We start from the raw sequence: 21,081 nt of genomic DNA on the forward strand, positions 1-21,081 counted from the left end.
GAGAACGGGACAGCGAAGGAAAAGCCTCGTTTTCGAAAACTGGCTCAATTTCGAGCGTGGATCCGACCACGGGGCTCCGGGAGTATTTCGAAAAAATTCCCTCCGACACTGTCGAGAGACTCGCCGCCGGAGATCAGGAGTTTCCACACCCTTTCCGTCTTCGTTCGGCCCGAGCCACCCCCGCCACTGGGCCCGCCACCACCATCGACGCCACCGACGCCGCCACCACCCTTCTCAAGTGGAATTGGCGGTGTTGAGCGTCGCGAGAGGCATCCGAGGAGAGTCGACCTTAAGCCGGACGGCCTTAAGGGCGTGTTTCCCCTGTCCGCCGCAGACGGGTTGAGTGATAAATCGATTTACGTCCTGGCCAATGAGGGTTGAAAGTGGCGCTTTCTGATTGGCCCGTGGCTAGACCACTCCCCCTGCGTTAATAAAGGTTCTGGGCGAAAGCCGGTTTCACTGCGCCACAATTCCTGCGAAAGGTCCGTTCGCTCGAACTTGGGGAAAACTACTTCGAAACATCCGTCGCGCCATCGACGCACATTTTTCGAAAGACGCAACTAAACGCGCTCGTTTTAAGCACATATTGGACTGCAAACATCACTGTTGTTTACAGACATACGATTGTTGTCGATGTCAAAATTTTTAACAAGGAAAATCGAAAGATTCCCAACCCTCGCGAGCGGAATCCTCGTTTCTAGAACTAGAGCTCAGCTATCGTATTATATGAAAAAGATGATTGCGAGGTTCCAGGGGAGGGGGAGGGGGTGCATTTGCATGAAAATTGCGCGAAACTGTCCGTGCGGGTCGGATAACGGGGCAGGAACGGTTCGAAAGAGGAGCGGTTATCAAAATTCTCGAGTATCGCGCCGAGCGACGCACGCAGCGACGTCGCAGCGTCCCATCTCGCGGTTCGGAGGATCCGGTTCCTGAAGACGAGGTCTTTTCCCCGTGGTAAACCGGTCTGTCGTAGGCGTAGCCGGTCGAGGCGTCGACGTTGTCAGACCCCACCTTCCAGCTGGTAACTAGGGCTATGTCTACCCGGCTGGCCGTCTCAAAAAACCGACCAATCCGCGATGCGAGACGGCCACTGTCGGCGCGCAAAGTAGCGGAGGCGCCTTTGTCGCGAGGGTTCGACGAGTGCGGAAAAGAAGGGCAGAGAGTGGGGTTGCGTGCATGCATCGTGCAGAAAGGGCGGCGGGCGGTGACGCAGGGGTAGGGGGTTATCCAGAGGGGTTCCAGGGGAGGGGGTACAGCGGGGGAAGGGGGGGGGACGCGCGCGGAGGGGGTGTGTGTGGGTCTGGTAAACGCCACCCTCCGCGACGGGTCGCGATCGTGTGTGTGGGTGCGTGTGCGGCGCACAGCCGCCCCCGGGGGTTTCCCTTCTTCGTTGGTCGTCGCGCAGTCGAGCAACCCCGTGCTGCTCGACAGCTCAGTTGCCCATCGCCGCGACGACGACGCGGTTGCGCCACGACGACAGACGGACGGACGCACACGTCACCGTACCGGGACACACTACCCCGACGAGAGAGAGCAGCCACACGCTGCTCCCTTCTGACACTTTTCGTTACGGAGCACCACCGTCTTGGCCGCGTACGATCGCGGTGTCCGCTCTCAGTACCGCTCCGAACCTCGATTTGACCGCGATCACGTCCTCGGCGAGCCCGCTCCCGACGGAGCCCGCGACACGCACGCCAACCGACAGACGAAAAGGAGTTTTTTTAAAGTGTCGAGGATCGACGTGGGAACCGCGAGCACGGGAGTCGCAGTGATAGAGGAATGATCGCTAGCACGCTCAGCCTCTGGTCAGCCGATGGACGTTGTTTCGTGATCTGCGAGAAAGGGTCTTCCAGCTGGTTCGGGGACGAGGAAGCCTACGTTGTCCTTGTAATTCAATCCGCCGAGAATGAAAGGAAGCGGTTCTAGGAACCTCCGTGCGCATCGCTGAGGTCCGGAGGTGTTTTGTTCGGTGAACGAGCCCACGTCACGTGCTATCGGAGGCCCTGAATAGAGCCCCGGTACGAAGATAAGGTTCGAATTGTTTCTGAACGAGTCCGAGGGGAGCCGCGATGGCCGAGTAACTCCGTCGACGGAACGCCCGGGAATCCTGTACCTGATCACAACGAAAATCAACCATTCAACGAAGAGACAGGGCGATAGTGTGACGTTAGACGCGTAGTTGGTAGACAATAGATGTGTTAAAGTGTGAGACGGAACCACGGGATATTCGATTTCCGGAAGAAGAGGAGCCTGGTTTGTTTCGCGGGTCGCCGCTCGAGTTTGCCGTCGCACGCCAAACGCAGCCCGGAGTTCATTCGCTCGACGGGCCACGTATCTCTCGCCTTACAACGAAGATAAGTCGAAAACACCACACAGTAAGCTCCCACTTAATACTCGACGCACCACGTAATTCCTTTTCGAGGTATTTCCTATGATGGAGATCTATGAAAACACTTAGGACCGTCGTCGGGGTCCAGCAACTTGATTTCTCGACCACCGTCGCGTCGAACACTCGGTAGAATTTTTCGCGAGGTCGAATCGTTGGCAATTAACGATTTCGTGGCGGGCCTATACCGTAAATCGCATTGACAGAAATATTGGAGGCGATGCGGACGCTCGCCGCAAACCGTCGGACGTCGAGCACACGTCACGCCAAGGCCTAGCCGCGACACGACCACTCGATCCTCTCTTGTTCATCGTATTACCTACCATCGGAACATACTCGTGCATCGAAACGATCTCACCGACGGCCCAACGAATCAGGATCGCTCGAGGTTTACCAGCGACAGCATGGCGACAAAAGTTCCTAAGAGTCGAGGCGCGATCTCGATACACAACCGCTCGAACCTTCTATAGAATCGTTAAGAAGTTCTCGAAGAGCAACGATAACACTCGGAATCCTGTTCTCTCTGCACGCGTCGGTAGAGAATGTTCTGAAAGCTAGAGACGAAGTTTCGAGAGGCAAAAAGGAAGTAACTAACGAGAATTCTCCGGAGGATGTCGTTCTGAGCACGCGTGATCGTCGATAAATAAAACGAAGATGCCGCAGCGATCGCCGTTCGCGATCCAGGAGCTGCTGGGCCTGAACGGGGCCGGAAACGGAAGCGGAACCGATCGCGGTTCGCCCCAAGCGTCGCCGCCGGCCGGCGTCTCGGCGGTCTCGTACGCGCCAACGGCGCCTCATCACAAGCTATGGGACTACATGCCCAGCCTGACGAACCATCTGGGCAATCTGGGGAATCTTGGGAATCTGGGCAACCTCACGGCCTCGCGGATGGCCTACCTGAACGCGCAGGCGGCCGTCGCCGCTGCCTTCCTGCCGCCGCCCCACCCCCACCCCGCGCACCACGTACCCCATCATCAGGTACATCAGCCGGGACAGCTTCCGGCCTCGCCGGCCGGCGTCAACGTGCATCCGGCTGCACACGCGCAGCACGTACTTCCGGGCACCGCCGTCACCGCGAATCATCATCAGCACAGTCCGAATCAGCACACGCCACCCCATGGTGAGTCGATAGCTTCATCATTTCTTTGATAGATAGTCGACACTTGCGAGAAACGACCCAACATGCCACCCCCTCGTCGATCTTAACGCCACTTTTCAGGATAACAACAGTCGGGAACACGTTGCAACGCGTGAAACATTCGATGCACCCTTAATGTTCACATTCTCTATTGGGTTTGCTTCTATACTACATAACACTGTCTCTTTTATGTTATATATTACGTTTCTAGCATAATAGAGCTGGAGCTGAAACGTAGAATGTGGAGGATAGTTATTATTTTCACCCCTTAGGTCGAGTTTGATCAGAAGCGTTAAGGGGTTGATAATTTTATAGTTATGGTCACGTAGTCTTCATAACGCAAGTGATATGAGTCTATGATTGTAATAGTTACTCGGTGTTACTTTTGCCTCGATGGTAGTGATTAACTCTTTGCAGTCCCGTGGCTATTTAGATGTTTCTTTAAGCATAATAGTTATACTTGCTGACCCCTGTTCTTTGTTTACAATTCCTAAAATGTAAACCCTGTATTATTCTATCTCAGTACTCTTACAATTCTTGTACCGCAAAGGGTTAATATATACAACGTGTAGCTTATGGTATGTATACATTAATTGCTTATATCCTTATTAATTGTTGACTATGTGCATCTAATGTTCTACACATTCCAACAGGGATACGTACTCCATTATTCTGCAAAAGAACTTTAAAATGAGAAGGGGGTAAGTTGGCTTCTTCCCTTGTTAGGGGAGAATTACGAAAATCGTAGCACTTAGAAGAGTCAATAACAAATCAATGTTTGCAATATTTCTGGCTAAATAATCAAATTTACATAATCAAAATTTCGGACACTTATAAATATCTTTGAAGAGTGATTCGATGGCTAATTTGACACAGAAGATGGCTTTTACGATATTAAACTAATCAAATATATCAGAAATAATCATCTAAAGGTATAATAATGTCGCTACCAGTCTTGATTAGCTAGCCAGCAATACAAATCTAAAAAGCAATTTAGTACAAAATAGTACCGATTTTAAATACGTGATTTACATCTTTAATCTCTCAGAAACGAAGAACTGTTCGATCGATAAACTATTATCGAACACATCAGCAAGATTAGAATGGTAGTTAGAGCAACTATTAATCACCAACCGAACGAAAACTATTTTAAGCTTGACCCGAGCAGGCATAATGCTCGCCACGCTTTAATTAGGGCTCCTGTACCTTCGTCGATTTTACGAATATTTACTCGCAATTCTTGCAGAGTCCATCTTGAATTTTTTATCGTAATTTTTAAGCATCGATCAATAATCTCTCTGGTAAGTCCGATAGTTCGAAGCAGAATCTCGCCACGGTGTGCCCTTTGGCCCGATGGAATGCAACAGCGTCGCGACGATTCCGTACCTTGCAATTAACACATCCGGAAACTATCAACGGATTCCGTTCATACTTAAATTTCCCGGTGAAAGGCGAACGCGTTAAACCGTTATTAACGTTCTTCGCGGAAGAAAAGGTCGGCCCTTTCACAAGCGAAACGATTCTATCGCGAAATTTCTCATTGCTTATTTCAAACGAATGGCATTTCGCCACGCGCTGAACGCAACGCCGTCATTATCATTAAACCCCGGCGCCGTATATATATTTATAGATGACGATTAAGATGACATTGTTTCCACCGTCACATCGTTTCACTCGCGAGGCGTGACCCATTGTGCATCGACAATTATAACCGTACCATTTATTCCGCGAACTGGGAGCCTCTAACTGTTTCTTTCGCTCGGGGGGGCCGTGCGAAGAATTAATAATTAATTTTACAGAAACCGCGGCCGGGTATTGTCGCGAAGTAACGAGCAACCACTTCATTCAATCTTACACATTCGTTAAGACCTACATCTTAGGAGGGGGTGGTGGGGCGAGGGGGGCGGACACAGTCATAGAAAACGAACAAGAATCGCAGTCTGGCAAGTCGTTAGCCGCTTGCATCTAAACGTGAAATTTACAATTAAAAAAGTGACCGGAACTTTTCTGTACGGGCGGGCACACTCGCTTGCTACGCCGCTGTATATAGCCGGGTCTTTGCAACGGGTCGCAATGGCCTTTTAGTCGCGCTCCTTGTTCGGCCAAGTCGCGAGCAGAGATTAAGAAAGAACCGAGAAACCAATTAAGGAGGGTAGTCTGATATTTTGGCCCGAAAATTGTCGGCCCTTTATAACTTTTACCCTTTTATCCAGGAATAATTGAACGACGATGAACAAGAATCAACGTGTACATAGTGTAATGTACCCTAATGAGGTACATATTACTTCTCATCGATTTTTAAATCTTTGAAACTTTTTGATTCGATACGATCAGATCAAAAAGATCTGAGCAGGTATTAAAGTCGGATTTCAAAATTTCAATTAGTTGGCGAGAAAAACGAGTTGCTAGACAGGGTAGAATAGCTCGTGGTCGAGGATCTTGCATTAACTTTTCTTGTTCCTTTCTAAAAAATTAGTATTCGGATACTGGGAGCTCGACTGTACGAAGGAGCGTTCGTTAGAATGGATTTTTGAACGTTTCGAGTCTCGACTACCCCCATAATGAATGCTCGCGAGTATGCTGGCGCGGGCGACGACGACGTCGAGACGCCAGGCTCGCGGTACACCGATACATCGTAATAAAGCATTGATCGGCAATCACCGGGATTGCATTTCAATCTTCCGACGAGGTTGAACCCACGACCCTCGGCGTCAGGAACGCGTTGAAGTAAATTAATAGGCGTATCGCGTCGTCCCGGCGTGAAACGAGCACTTAACGTGCCACTTACGGCTATCGCTTAACGGAGAGCCACTCAAGATCGAGTTACCGAAAATCGACGCGCACCTTTGTCGCGCGTAACGCGTTGTACGCGAAAACTCCATTGTCCGTGGGCGAGTATCGTGCCGTTTTTGGGGAAATCGAACAGGAGTGCGCGCCAGCTGACCCAGGCCTCGAGCCCCGTCGAATCGTCCGTACGATTTGTGTGCAAATAATTTCCTGTTTGCTCGGTAGGCTGTAACGCGATATCCATCGAGCCTCCAGAGGCCCGGGGAATCGCATGTTAAGGGGTTACGCCACTTTGGAGACACCAAATAACTTTGAAAATTAATTGCAGCGAAGCTACACACCCCCGAAAATGTACAGTTATGATTTATTCGCTGGTTCTTTTACTCCTGCGCGACGTGGAGAGTAGAAAATCGGTCGAATGATTTGGTCGAGCGGTGCTTAGCGTCGGATACGTTAGATGGGACGGAGAAAACGAATCGGGCAAAGAAAGAGGGTAGCTGTGTGGGGTGAGTGCACTGTGGGAATTGAATATTTTTGTCAGAATAATCCCCAACGTTATGAATAATTAGTGGTATAATGAGTTGAGTGTTGGGCAGACCTGCAATGTCTCACCAAAACACAAAGAGCCTCGACAAAACGTAAAAATGGCCGCACTCCGGCAAAGTGTTCTCAACTCGCGCGGACTTACCCCCGCGATCACGGCCTCGTGAGAATCCGATCGACTCGATTTCAATTATTACAACGTCGACGATCGATGCAGATTTTAAAATTTAACTAAACTTAAAAAAAATAGTCTTCCTGATTATATAATTCTTTATCCTAAGATTTTGTAAATCCTTGTTTTCGGAATTGTCTAAGGGAGTAGAGACTTTTGACGCACGTTAATTCATGTCTCTTTTGTTTCAAGTAATCATGTGTAAACTACCCCTATTTGTACATAAATTACCGTACTATTGAGAGGTGTTTATTACTCCAATTTACGTGAAAATTTCGGAGCGATCGATGGAATGGAACGTGTAAGGGAGGGATTCTTGGGTGGATCGGTGCTAGTAGGGTATCGAAATCGTGCAGAAAAAGGCGAATCGAGTTTTTCGTGAAATGGCATTAACGTCGTAGTATCGCGAGCAGATCGTGTTGTCCCGTATAACGAATTTTGAGAACGATTTTCGGGTGTCGGGTTCCCGGTGCAGCACAAAGGATCTGCCCTTCCATTCAAACGTCACTCTGGCACCTCGTCTTACAGTAGAGCATTTATTTGGCGCGCTTCGTTCGTTCCTTTTTGTCTTAAATCTTAGCCAGACTTAAAGACGAGGGCACAGACCAAGCCAACTGCTCGATTTCGCCCCGATAATAAATTATATCGATCGCCGTGAGATCGATGGCGCGTCGCCGCGGCGAAAATCCGACGGATCCGTCTCGTCGAGCGAGTCCCGAAGGCTGTCTGGGTCGTTCGTCGATCACGGCTCTTTTGTTCCACGCGCATAATGGACCCCGGCGCACGGAAATTCGGAACGAGAGGCTCGGAACTTGTTTGCACACTTCACGGGGATCCGTGGATTTCGGACATCGCAAACGCGCGGGCCAATTAAATCTGATTTCGCGAACTTTAAAAGACGCTCCCCGAGCCATCGAGATTTCCAAACCGGGAATAATTGTGCGTACAACAGACTCATAAAGCCACGAACTCCAAAAACTACGGCAATCTTCTCGTTGGAGGAGTGTAAAAGTTTGTATTCGAAAATGTAGAAACATGCTGCAAAGATTCGTGGACCGTAGACGGAAGGGTTAAATTCGAACTGGGCGCGAAAAACGGCGACAATGAATGCTGAGGGTAAATGGCGAATGATCGATTCGGCTGGGAGCTCGTTAATCGGCAGGGGGGCGAGAGGGAGGATGGCCGGAATGCAGAAACTGCGGAGATGGCATTGTCTAAAAATTCCGAGATTCGGTGCGGTTCGGTGTGTCGGGGTCTTCGGCTTTCCAACGGCTTGTTTGCGCGTCTCGCTCTCTCTCCGGCGCTTGCTCGCAGCTTTTTCGGTTCGTTTGAAGTTGGCAATCAACTAGATTGCCTATCAACGCCTGAGAAGTCTCCTTGCGCACTCCCGTCGGTCCAGTCCTTTTCTTGCTCCCGCGTTCTCCCTCTCCTTCTCTATTACACCCTCACACACGGCCACGCGACAACGTTGTTCCTCGTTTATTCCCTCCTCGTCTGCGTGGTCGTTTCCTCTCGCAGCGATTTTGTGTACGTTCGCCACCCGCCTTACCAACCCCACGATCCCGTCCCTCTCCTATTCCTCGCGCTTTCTCTCACCCTCTGTCGCCCCGTTCCCGCTTCTTTCTCCGCCGTTGATATCGTCCTGGTAACACATCTCTGCAAACGATTCCGTAAAACGTGCCACAATCGGTCCCGCCATTGTTCCCGCGTGCTCCTTTCATCCGAGGGACGGGGAAAATGCTAGCACAGGATCCTGGAGACTCCGCGGCAAACGTTCACCAGGATTCCCGATCGTTGACCATTATTTCACGCTACTGCTGTCCCGGGGCTTCAATGGCGACCGGTCATCCGGCGCGTTCGCTCGTTCCACGAACCGTTTTCGATACAAAGGAATCCACGCTTTTCTTCGAACCCGTTCCTTTTCTATTTATCCGCGTTGACGATTGTCCGAAAACAATCGTGAATCAGGGGAGATCGAAGGTGGAAGAAGGTCGCGAGGATCGTGGATCCGTGAGAGCAGCGAACGGGTTAAAGCGGAGCGGATAGCACGGGGAAACGACAGGATTCGCGCCTTAATTCGTCACGCCCCTGACGGAATGGTTTCTGGCGGAAAGTCTCGGAACGACAGGGAAAAAAGGGAGAAATAGCTCGCTACCCCGCAACTGGTATAAGGGGGTGGGGGGTGTGGGAGGCGGGAGGCGATGGTGGAAGCACGGATAAGGGGTGCGGCCTGTAGGCGCAGGTCGATACTGATTAGTACTTCAAAGCGGCTTGAACGCGAGCCCCCACGCGCGCTCAGCTTCGACGATGGATTCGCGACAAAGCAAGCGCCGGCACTCGAGCGAGAAATCTTGAACAAATTAGCGGATTATGCATTCGCCCGGCTTTGTTTCCGGGAAAGTGGCTGCGGACGCGTGTAAGAGTCTCGCGACACGAACACGCAACCACCCGAGGGCCTACGTTTCGCCCGCGTTTCTCGCGATCTTGCGCGATCACGCGTACCCCGGGAGTCGCTGAAAGTCAAATTAGCCCATCGATAGCGCGAGAAGAAGCCCCCCGGAACTCGGGAACGCGTCGAGAAACTGATCGAGTCGCGTTCCACGAAACACGAACTCCGAGAATGCAAATACAAGGGAGGCTGGGAAGAGGGGTGGTTTCTTTCGTAATCTTTCATTGTTTCGTAAATATTACACTTGGAACTCGATTCGAACGCCACCACGGAACGCAAACTCTAGAAAATTAATCCACCATCGATGGAATTAAATCGAGATTGCAACCCGCGCGGGTTTGGTAGGAGCTATTTCCGGTTTGTGGAAATTCCCGGATCGCGTTGGGAGCCCGGTAAATTAATATCGTCAGCAGGCGGCGAAACGTAAATACACAAGACCGAAAGGTGTGAGAGAAAATAGTTTGAAAGGAGGGGGGAAAAAAATTGACGCGAAGTCGAAGCCAGGACGAAGAGCTAACGACATATTTCGAGGAGCATCGGGTACGCGTCCGCGGCAGTTAATTGAGTCGTCTCAAATATCGCCGGCTGGCTAGCTGGCTCTGCGGCTTATGCAATTGCGAATGCAAATTAAACGAAATTAAACAGTTAATTAAAGTACCGGCACCCCCGGGGAGAAGTTAATTGAGATTCTTGGGAGATTTGTCGCGCGGAATGTCTTAATTTAGTCCCTTAAGCGCCCTAACTCGCCTTAACAACTTAGAATAATTGGATAACACTGCCAGGGCGTGCTCACCGTCAGAAGTAGGAAAATTCAGTCTCTCGGCGCGGAGAGACGCCACTCTAATTTTTTTTTTCCTGTTTTCTTTTTTTTTTTTTTTCAAGCGTCACGATTCACCCGCTTTGCTCGCTCGCAGCAATATTCTCCCGGTGTCCTCGTGCAGTATCTTGACTTCGTTTACGTCTACTCCGTCCAACATTGTTCAAATAATTTTATCAACAAAAGTCTACGGGAGAACAAGAGTTCACGATTCCACGATTTATTTACGGGGATGAATAACATCGACAGCCAGCGGAACGTACGCGTAAAACGTTGGCGTGCGAAAGGGGTAGTTCCGATCTTCCCATCGATCGGTCGACCACGAATTTTCCCGGTTCGGTCAGAAATGATTTTCTCTCATTACGCTCTGGTCGCGGTGTCAATCATACGACCCCTCCACCGACTAATCGCCTAATCGTGTGATCCGCTCGAACAAACCAATCCGGGGAATACCAGGAAAATCTCCGGCTCGTGCCCCTCTACCCTTCGTACGATTGCCAATGGAAAATACGAAATAGATTGCGCGATACGGATAAGAAAGTTCGGGGAATCGGTAATAAGTGGAAATTACTATTATCCAATTTGTCTCATCCGACCCTACAAACATACCCGTAATAATATTTTCCCATCCTCGAAGCGAAACAAACACTAAATGCTCGCTTTCAACCCCCGAGCCAAAATGGACTCCGCGAGGCGTTCTTAAATACCTTCATCTTCGTATTTTTGTTATCGAGAAGGGTCTAGATCGCAAAGAAAATTAGACTTCCTCGCCTAATCGACGCGGAGGCCCGCAAACGCGTCCACCCAGCCGGTTGAAGTCGATGTCAAGAATATCGGTCGGTCGAAGACAGTTTCCCGCCGGCTAAGAGCGTCCTACTTTGCCTCTCGTGCTGTCTCGGCTTTCTTCCGTAACGCGTTTCGACCGAACAGTGGCCCGTGGACCCCACTTTGTAAAATAAAACACGAATGCTGCCGATTGGACGAAAGTGGGTCAAGCAAACTAAACTCGGTGATGAATCTGTCGAGAGCGAGGCGTCTGGAAGAAAATTCGTGGCTCGCCTCGACATAAGAATTTTCTAAACTGTTTCTAATGATTAGTTCGTGTTGTTAACCAGCACGTTTCTTTGATTGCCAAACAATTGTCTTTCAAGTTGTATAAACGTTGTTAACGAACAGAGCCTCTCGTAGCCGTGTTAAAGAACCAAATGTAGCTGAATGGACGCAGAGACGAGTAACGAGATCGAACCGTCGAAGGCGGCTATCGCGTAGGTGTGATCGTTGTTCAATTATTTAATTTGTCGGTGGAGCGCGCCGGGTCCGCGAGGAGCGGAAAATCCGTCGACGGGTACGATTATCGACAGACAAACGGTATCGATCTACCACCCCCGGTAGAAGTCATGCGCGCTAACAGGCTGGGTAAGCATGTTTCACCATAGCGTAAACTCGCGGGGCATTAGTCGAAGGCGGCGTGCGCGTACATACATGCGTAGGCGCGTAGGTAGGCGACTATCAATCGGCCTTTTCGCGCCTGCTACTCACCTCGTAAATTTTCACCCTTTGACACGCGCCTAATAGAAGACCCTTCGAGGGCTACGCTCGAACTCGACTGCCGCTGTACCCGGCGGTGCTGTGTTACGGCAATGGTGGCGGTCGACGTGGCTGCCTAACCCCTCGGGAGCCTGCGGGACGTTAATGAAATAACACGGGAATTAGTCTCGGACATTACCGGCAAACTATGTCCATTACCGTGGCCCCGTGCGCGTACAGTAAGCCCTGAAAGTTTACCCCCGATGCAGTAATGTCCTTCGAACCGGTACTCGGTCGGTATCGGGGACAACTTGACGGACAGGTACGCGAAATTTGATCGCTATCGCGTTAACTCCGCGCAAAATAATTCCGAACCATTTCGATTAAAAATATTATCGTTTGGTTCGAAAATGTACTCGATAGGCAAAATTTTTAACAACCGGGGGAAACATTTTTTACTGCAAGCTTCAGCAGTTTCTGGAAATCGCGGAGGATCCGCGACGAGTGGGTGTCGATCGGGGAATCCTCGTCACGGGTCGCTCGACGCCGATGAAAATTAAGGGAAATTGAGCGTAATCGAAGTCGTCGACGATTCGGCGGGACAGTGACTTCCGGTCGGATCGGATGTCAGTCGCGTTGGAGAGTTAATTGCAGGATTGTATCGAATCTGGCCTCGACGCTGGCTGCGCCCGAACGACGCACTGCGTCAGTGGGTCAGAGTAAATTGAAAATACGGTGCGGCCTCTTCAGCTTCGAGTCGCTTACGCGGACTCCGCTCTATGCTGCATCACGTTCCTTTCCTCCTCCGTGCATGCAACTAATTTCACACTCCGGGTGGAAAGTAGGAGGCGAATACAGCGCTCCTCGACGAGCCCCTTTTGTCGCCCGCGGGGATCCCTTTAGGGATTCTAGTGCAAATCTAGCAACGTCACGCGGCTCTCTGTAATTCTTTGCTGGTTTCGAGGATCGATTCACGGGGGTTTGTCGAACTCGAAACACGCTTTATCCTACGTAGAATTGTTAGAAAATGTTATTTAAGAATGTATCGAGATACGAGGCTTACGGAATACAGGACTCGGACGCCTCTCACCGTAATGTCGCAAGTAATAATTTAAAACTTGCTTGCGAATAACGAATTGAGACTTTGAGAGTCAAACGGTAAATGGAAGTGTAAAGAAACGTGACCAAGTCGTAAATGGGACGTCTGAATCGCGAATGGGACGTTGATGCATCCTCGACACCCTTTTCGTACACTGGGCTTTGCTCGCGTTCTGCTCGAGGATGACGATAATGTGTTTATTCGTCCGGATACGTCGCGCGAATTTAGGCTGAACTCGGTAGTGGTGGAAGTAGTCTTCGACTGTGAGCGAATATGTTGCAAAATGAGTTCGCGTCTCTGAACTTTACACATATTTTTTATTCGGACCTTGGTTACTAAACATCGAGCTTAGCCTCCATTTTGGTGGTACACGAAAGGAGATGTAGGGGTTTCGTGGCGTTTCGAAATTGGACGAATCCGCGAGACGAGTAATTGGCCTTTGCGAGAGTGGCTGGCTGCGGTTCCTGGATGGCCCGTGGTAACGAGCACTCGGTAATCGGCCTCGTCGGCTCGACGACAAATAATTACCGGGCGTAAATAGCAAAAAGGAGGAGTTTCGCGATGGCTGGGTGAAAAGAGCGGGTCGACGGGAGGCTAAAAAACAAACTCTGTCCCGGAGATCGGCGTCGGCCGGGGCGAGGAAGATGCTCGTGTAAAACGGCGGGGGTTGCGTGGGTGTGGGTACCAGTAGTCGCGCGCACGCACGCAACCACGCACCCACGCACGCACTCGTGGCAGCCGAGAAGAGCTACGGGCACGAGAGAAGCTACTACTACCTTGGTTTTCCAAGTCGCGAGAGCAAGCATCGCGGAATGAGCTGCTACTTAGAGAGAACGGGTGGAAACGCATTCACCGGCACGCAATCAAGGCTCCTCGTGGGCTGACGGCGCGCTCTGCACGTACACGCGTGCACACGCGTGTGAACCCGCGCGGTTCCCGTGCCCATTCATACAGCGACGGGCAAAGATTTGCTCCGCGACACCTCTACGGGGCGAGAAAGCGCGAGCGATACACGGCTAAGCGGCGCGGAGAGAGACGGGGGTGCGAAGCACGGAGCGACGCCGAGTCGCGCCGCGCCGCACCGCGCCGCGTCGCTCCGTCGAGGGAGAGAAGAGCAAGAAACCGGGGTACGCGAAACCGAGAGCCAGAGGGAGAGGGAAAAACGGAGGACTACGGCGCGCGTACCGTGTGTTTGAGGCGTGAATTCATGTATGCTCGCGAAGCACTCTTCACAGGGGACAATCGAGGTGTTGGACTGGAAATCCATACCAATTTGAGCGACTTACGGTCGTTCGCTTGAAAGCCCGGTACACGCCAACGACGGCACACACGCACCACCGCCACTTACACCCAGCCGCCGAGAACCCCGTCTACACGCGAGCGCGTTTACGCGCGCATCCACGCCTAAGCGCGCAAACGCGAGAGGATACGTCGTCGCGTACGACTCGCTTCCATCGCTGAACCATCGGTTTAGCTGGCCAGGGCACGCAAATCGGACAGAAATAGTGGTTTTCCGAAAGGGTGAATATTCGAGAAACGTTCGTACGCGATCTAAACAAAGGAAGGGTGGGATTCGGGGGTCTGACTCGACTCTGCGTCGAAGGAGATTTCACGTCGAAGGAGCCCGGGACGCGTTAACGCTTCCTGAATGGGCCAACGCGAGCGGAGCGTTCGGATTCCGGCAAGAAAGAGACCCGCGAGGGTGGGGGCAGGCAAGGACGTCTTTCAAGGAGTAACCACAAATCCTAGTATAATACTAATAGGGCCATAATGGAGTCAATAGGGCTTAGCCGCGCGACGACAATGAGATCTTGTCAAAATACGCCCGGTAACACGAGACCTAGGAAGTGGATTTTTCTCAATGGAGGCCCCTGTCTTGTCACCAGTGGCGCGGGCCAACGGTCGCATTGTGGGGTTTTCAAAAAATCTGAAACCTTTTCACCCGTGTGCGCGATTGGGGTTTAAGTTTCACCGCGCGGACGGACACGGGGAATTCCGTGAAGGGCGGGAACGAGCCGCAGGAAAAGCGGAATAATACCGGAATATAATGCCCCGTGACACGCGTTCCCTTTGCACCTCCAAAGTGAACAGCGCTACGATCGCGATTCCGCGCCCCCCTGCCTCGTCAACCGCCTGTTTCTCTCGTTTCTTGGCGATCGATTTGCCCCGAGAAAACAATTTTCGAACGTTGAAATAAATAATTGCATCGCGTGACATTTTCTGCGCAAAGGTGGGTGCGTTAATCTCCGTTGGAGTATCAACGAATCCCTGCTCCACATTTCCCGCGGTCCCGGTGCTTCTAAGGCTTGTTAAGTGTTCCGACGTCGGAGCGCACTTTTCTGGGTTAATTTATCAAACAAACGCGCAAACTCGGCGCGAGCCGGCATCCCCATTTTAAGACGGCGGCTCGTTAAAGTCGTTTGAGGGTGGAGTTCCGCCGCCCCCGGTGGCCGTCAGCCGCGCAGCCACAACTACAACGTCGCGGCCGGGCCTCTGGTCGTTCCTGAAAACGCGAGCCACACAGCTACTCTCTCTCCCTCTCTCCCCCCCCCCCCCTGTCTCTCTCGAGAACGAGCCCCTAACTTCCTTCTTAGGAACGCGGGAATCTTTTTCAACCCCTGTTTTTCAGCCCCCGGCGGCGGCGCGTCCTCGCGTTGGACGACTTTATTAGAAAGAGGCCGCGCCGGAACGTCTTAATAGGCGAACTTATTTTCGTTCCGCGACCGAGCTACGAATGGAGACGCGTTGCCCTTTCAGGAAATGCCATTGACGTTTTGGTTATTAAGCTTCTGGCTTGTTGGCCGGATAAAGTAAAACGTTAGTCTAGAAACAAATTATCTCTCGTCAACGACTGAGATTCCAAGTGCATTAGAATGCCGATGCCTGACAATCGGTACTGAATAAAATGATAAATCTGGGGGACAAGCAGGTCAGGCCGTGTGTCCATCTGTTAGAAAATCGTTCGTTCAAGAGCTGTCTAGCTACTCGGGCGAAGTGGAACGGTGCACCGTCGTGCATAAATCGCGCTCTACACCTAACGAAACTTGTTGAAATAATTCGGGTTACGCGAAAAATTGAGAGATTGACCTGTTAATCTCTCGCGAAGCGAACCAATTATCGTCGCGTGGATCGACGATGAGAATTTTAATTATTTTTTTCCAGCCTCGGATCGCAGTTCGCGCGGCGAAATCGCTGCGGAACTATTAACCGAAATCCTTAACAAATGGGGAAAAAGCCAGCCAGTCGTTGGTCGACAAAGTGATTCAGAATCCAGTGTCGCGCGATTAACGCGCGGATTTGTTCTGTCGCGCGTTGGGCAATTAAATCCGCAGGAACTGCAGCGGAGCTAACGAGTGAGAGCTCGCGCGACCGAACGTCTGCGCGTCGCGACGCGGCAAGGATCGCGCGCCGTTTTTCAAAATTGCCTTTAATTACGAATATCGCTGTTGTTGCCGCCGCCGAGTGCCAGGCTTGTCACTCGTTAAACGGGTAACTTATGGGCACGCAATTATTAAGATCCGCCAGCCCGATTTCCCCGCCGTTTTCAATCTAAATTTCGTTGTTTGTAAGTTACTCGCGAAGAAGGTTCGATCCAGTATCGATTCAAGATCGTGAACTCTTCCGATAATCATTCTAACGAGGTGACCTGGCTCCCGTCTAGTCCCGCGCGAAAGAGGTCCATGTGTGTGTTTTTTTTTCCCCCGCGAGATTTTAATTAATTAAATTACAGTTAATTCTCGTCAAGTCATTAAGGGTAGCGCATTCGAGCCGCGCTATACCGCGTATATATATACGTGTCTCTCTCTCTAGATCCCAACGGCCATTGAGACTGGATGAAAAATGTCTTACTAGGCGCTAATGAAATAATCGTCGAGTTAATTTCGCGGAGTCGTTAATCAGGGTCGAGCGCCGAGGCAGGCCGTGCACTGCATGCCACCCCCCTTCGGAGCGCGTTTCACAGAATTCTAGTTAATTTTTAGATGAAATTTCATTTCGCGAATGCTGCCTCTCTCGCTCCCTTCCTCCTTCTTTTTCTCGCTCTTTTCTTCCGGCGTCCTTCGGTCCTGGCATTCGTTATAACTCGCGACGGATAATTATTGCAATGAATATTTGCGCGCGTAATTTACGGCCGCGGGATGCCAACCAAGCATAAGCTGTAATGTTTTCGTGGTCAATTAAAAATTTCTGTTCCTGAAAACCGCGGGCCTGCGCCGTTTTTTTTAAACCGTCGCTGACATTCCACTGAAAATATCCGTTTATTAAACGGATTTCCGGTAAACGCAAGTATTAAACAGCAAACTATTTACGAAATACCTGCACGCCAATGTTTTAAAGAAGCAACAGAGTTTTAAAACTCTGTGCTAACGAAACTGTAATGTACTAAACTCTGTTCATGGCAAATTCCTCGAGTAAAATTATTAACAATGCTTGGACAGGCAGTCTCGTTTATTCGTTGAGGGAAGAAAGCGTGGTATAAATGTTTTCTGCGTAATATGGGTCATCAGATTCACTCACCCTCCGAGTAGACTCTCAGAGATGAGTCCACTTTCCGTCACTCTCGCCGCGTATTTCCTCGCGAAGATGTAGAGCAATTATAATGCTCTTATTCATCAGCGATGTTTTTCATACCTAATAATTATTGGATTAATTTGTCACTTCTTCCGGAAAAAGGAGTCTACTTAGAACCTTATTCGTTATATTGTTAAATATGTATTAAAACATCAGGTTTCTTTTATTTTCTGTTTCAGGATTCTCTCAGTCGAAGGGTTCGTTCTCAAACCCGAGTCCAGGTAAGAAATGATCGAACTTTAACGATAATTTAAAAGACACTAGCGCTCATATAAAATTATTCTACCGTTGAAACATTCGCTGTAAACATTCGTTTGGGGGTTCTTCGAAGATTTGCTCCAATCCGTTAGATCTCTGTCTATTCTCGACGAAGCGAAAGATCACTTTTTCGAATTTTACGGGGCGGATCCATAAAGACGCGCAAACGACCGTGCAAGGAAATACGATGCCTCTCGCCTGAGTTCTTCGACGCAGTCTACTCGATATTTATCGCGAACGATCATGCACTTCGGAAGAATTCGCGTAAAGTTTACCGGCAAACTGTTCTTCGAACCGAAAGTACCGAAGGAAAATCGCGTAAGAGCGAAACAACATATTTATGGTCGAATGTTAAGTCTCTTAAAAAATGGTAACAATTTCAGGGTGGCTTAAATCTTCTTCGATCCAACATTGTTTAAAAACGAGGTCATCGGTAGAACGTCGATGATTTGGAAATGTTAATTGTATGAATATGGATAGGGGGGTGAAAAATGTACCAAAGTGGAAGCAGATTTCCCATTACGATTCATAACGCGGTTCATTCGGTCATGACGAAGCTACATCGGTGTCCCGATGACGTCATGCGGCGAAGGATGAGCGGAAAAACTGATTACGTATTCATGCCCGCGATGATTCTGATTTTTCCGAGCCATTAAGCGCCGCTGGTCTGACCCGCAAAGCGATGTCGCTCGAAACAAGGGACGACAGGTTGAAAATGATTACTGTGGATGACCTTCGCCGTCTAATGGGGCCCGGGTTTGCACTTCGTTACGTGCTCTCGCGTCTTCATCGATCCGCCGTATAAATATTTCGATGCAGACCGCGAATAATTATTGGGTCAAGCTGACATTTCCAAAAGTTCTGCTTCGAAAAGGGGATAAGGGGATATTTGTAAAATCATTTCCTATTCGTGGAGAATAAGGGACAATGGAAGTTTCCATGGAGAAGATAGAAGCAAGAATATTGGGGCAACCAGGAAGCTTCAGGTACGGGCAATCGTGTATAATTTCGCGTTGTCTCGAGTTTTCCGGGGCGATATTAAATTTCTTGTCAAAATATTTCGTGAAATCGAGGGTGCCGACCACACCCTCCCCTATTCGAACGCTAATCGGTAACGGGAGACTTTCTTTTCCCGAAACTCGATTCCGCGTCCACGCCCACAGCCAAATTCTAAATTGCTGTTCTTTGGCCCGGGCAAGTTTCTATAGAATTCCTCTAAAACGCGTAGCAGATATCACCCGCAGTGATATATTTCCTCGGAGACACGCAATCTTCGCCTACCTGTAACCTCCGAAACAACAATCGAGAGTAAGAGAAAGCCTGGACAAATTTATTTGGAAGATTCTATATCACCGATTTAACTGTCCAAAGTTTGTTTCCCACGCGAAGTAATAAAAATAATAAGAGAGCCTCGAATGTAGGAAATAAGGGGTGCGGAAAATGCGTTTGGAATGATTTTATTGGCCGGGGTTTCTCGTTGCGTCAGCAGGAAAACGAACGGTTTGCCATCAGGATTACGAAGGATCCCGGGCGAGGACGAGAGGCGTCCGTAACGAGCAGCTTTCTGACAGAATTGGTTGTTTTAACAACTGCGCGCCACTTTGAGCCGCTAGGTAAGAGGACCTGTGTCGAGGGACGTGGAAAAGGGTACGAAGGAACCGTCGAACGGGCACGCGGGGGCGGCGAGGGCAGGGAGGGGACAGAAGGAAGAGAGAAAATACGCGGTTTTCGCGAGGACACGGCTGCCGAGGTACGGAGCCACCCGCCGTAATAGTCCAATTTGCCAGCAAAGGAAAATACCGGAGGATTCTGGGAGCAAAAGGAGACTGGCATGGCCCCCGGGGTGGTGCTAGCGACGCTCAGAAAAGCTGCCTGGAAAATTGGAGACGCGGCGAAACACGGGGCATGGGAGCCTTTCCGTGGAAGAGCTGTTTTCCGCGAGGAGGGTACCTACTACTGTCCTTCAGCCTCAGTTTACGGACTGACGCGATGTCAATTACACAAGGGTGTCTCTGGAAGAGATGGTTTCCCTAAGGATAAGGGCGGTAAAATGGAGTCCAAAGAGTCGTATCACCCGTTGCGTCAAAGATGCATATTTAACGAAAGAAACACCGCCAAAGGAATTATTACCAACTTGCGTTCGCAGCGTGGACTTTCCCTCGTCGGTTGACGGATTCGTTAACTGGGAAATCGCGAGAATCGAATTACGGAGACGCGAGTAATTAGGAAGGAAACGATTGAGCAACGTAATCAATTTACTCGCGGAAAATCTGACCCGTTACCTGCTTTAGGAATCGAATTATCGACGAAAGGTGTCCTCGAAAAGTGAAAATAGATCCTAATTAACGGGCAGATTTGAAAGGACGAGGGAAAAAGAAATATTCGTTTGATTCGCCTCGCGATACTTGGCCCAGATTTCGTTGACACGTCCAAACACTGTTGGCTTATCGATATCTTGTTTGTTTCCCATAGAGTTTGACGTAGCATTAATTACACAGAGTATCTTAAATGCTTGGGTAAGCAAAATGGTTACCAGAACACGCTGCATTCAAAATCTTTCGACGCATGCGTTGCAATGATCGCAATTATGATTCTATAATGGCGGTACTGAGGATCGATATTCTGCAATGTACAATACGAAACTCAGGCCTGGCTTTTTATTAATCCAACGAGTAGAATCATTTGTTCGGAGTTGCTGGAAAGTTAATTAGATCCGCCTTTTTCAGACCAACAATATTCGTAATTAAGTTTGCTCAAAGTGGCCCCATTAGCAGAATCTCAAATTCAGTGCGCTCATTCAGACGACGTATTACAATGGTCCAACACAGTTTCAGAAAATTTAGATTATCGTGGACCGAGATAAGGATACGTTAGAGAAATTCACGGATGTCTAGGTGGCTCTGAACGTCACCTAGGACGTATCTATTACCAACATAACCGACATAAATACCCCAAAGCACCGATTCCCGACGTCGTTGCGATCTCTCGTGCCTTCTGAATCCTTCAGCCTTTACGAGGTATCCCCGATGTCCGATCCAATCATCTCATTTCCCGCAGTATCGATTTCACCGCCTGCTGGAAACCTTCTCCGTGAAAAGAAGCGCCCGAGACAAGCCTGTCGACGACGAAACAGGAGGGAATCACGAAATCGAAGAAGACGCTGGAAAGAGGAGAGAGCTTGGCTCCTGTAAATGCCTTAAATCGCGCTACGATCGAGCATATTGCCGCTACCTATTTACCATACCTCGTACAACGCGAAAAACACTGTCCAAATAGACCCGGCGATTTTTATTTATTTATTATTGGATTCGTTTCGAACAGAGATTAATAACAGGA

At 49.9% G+C, this 21,081-nt stretch overlaps 1 protein-coding gene across 1 annotated transcript in view; it reads left to right on the top strand.

The window, feature by feature from the left end:
* Positions 1 to 3,040: 3,040 nt before the first annotated feature.
* Positions 3,041 to 21,081, top strand: part of LOC122396872 (visual system homeobox 2-like) — a 56,040-nt gene continuing 37,999 nt past the window's right edge. The window contains exons 1-2 of the mRNA XM_043395602.1: positions 3,041 to 3,506; positions 17,667 to 17,708. Of these exons, the coding sequence (XP_043251537.1) occupies positions 3,041 to 3,506; positions 17,667 to 17,708 (508 nt within the window). The remainder of the gene's footprint in view (positions 3,507 to 17,666; positions 17,709 to 21,081) is intronic.

Source organism: Colletes gigas, unplaced genomic scaffold (genome assembly GCF_013123115.1).
Source record: "Colletes gigas isolate AHSC1104 unplaced genomic scaffold, ASM1312311v1 Colletes_gigas_Sc00008, whole genome shotgun sequence".
NCBI classification, from domain to species: Eukaryota; Metazoa; Arthropoda; class Insecta; order Hymenoptera; family Colletidae; genus Colletes; species Colletes gigas.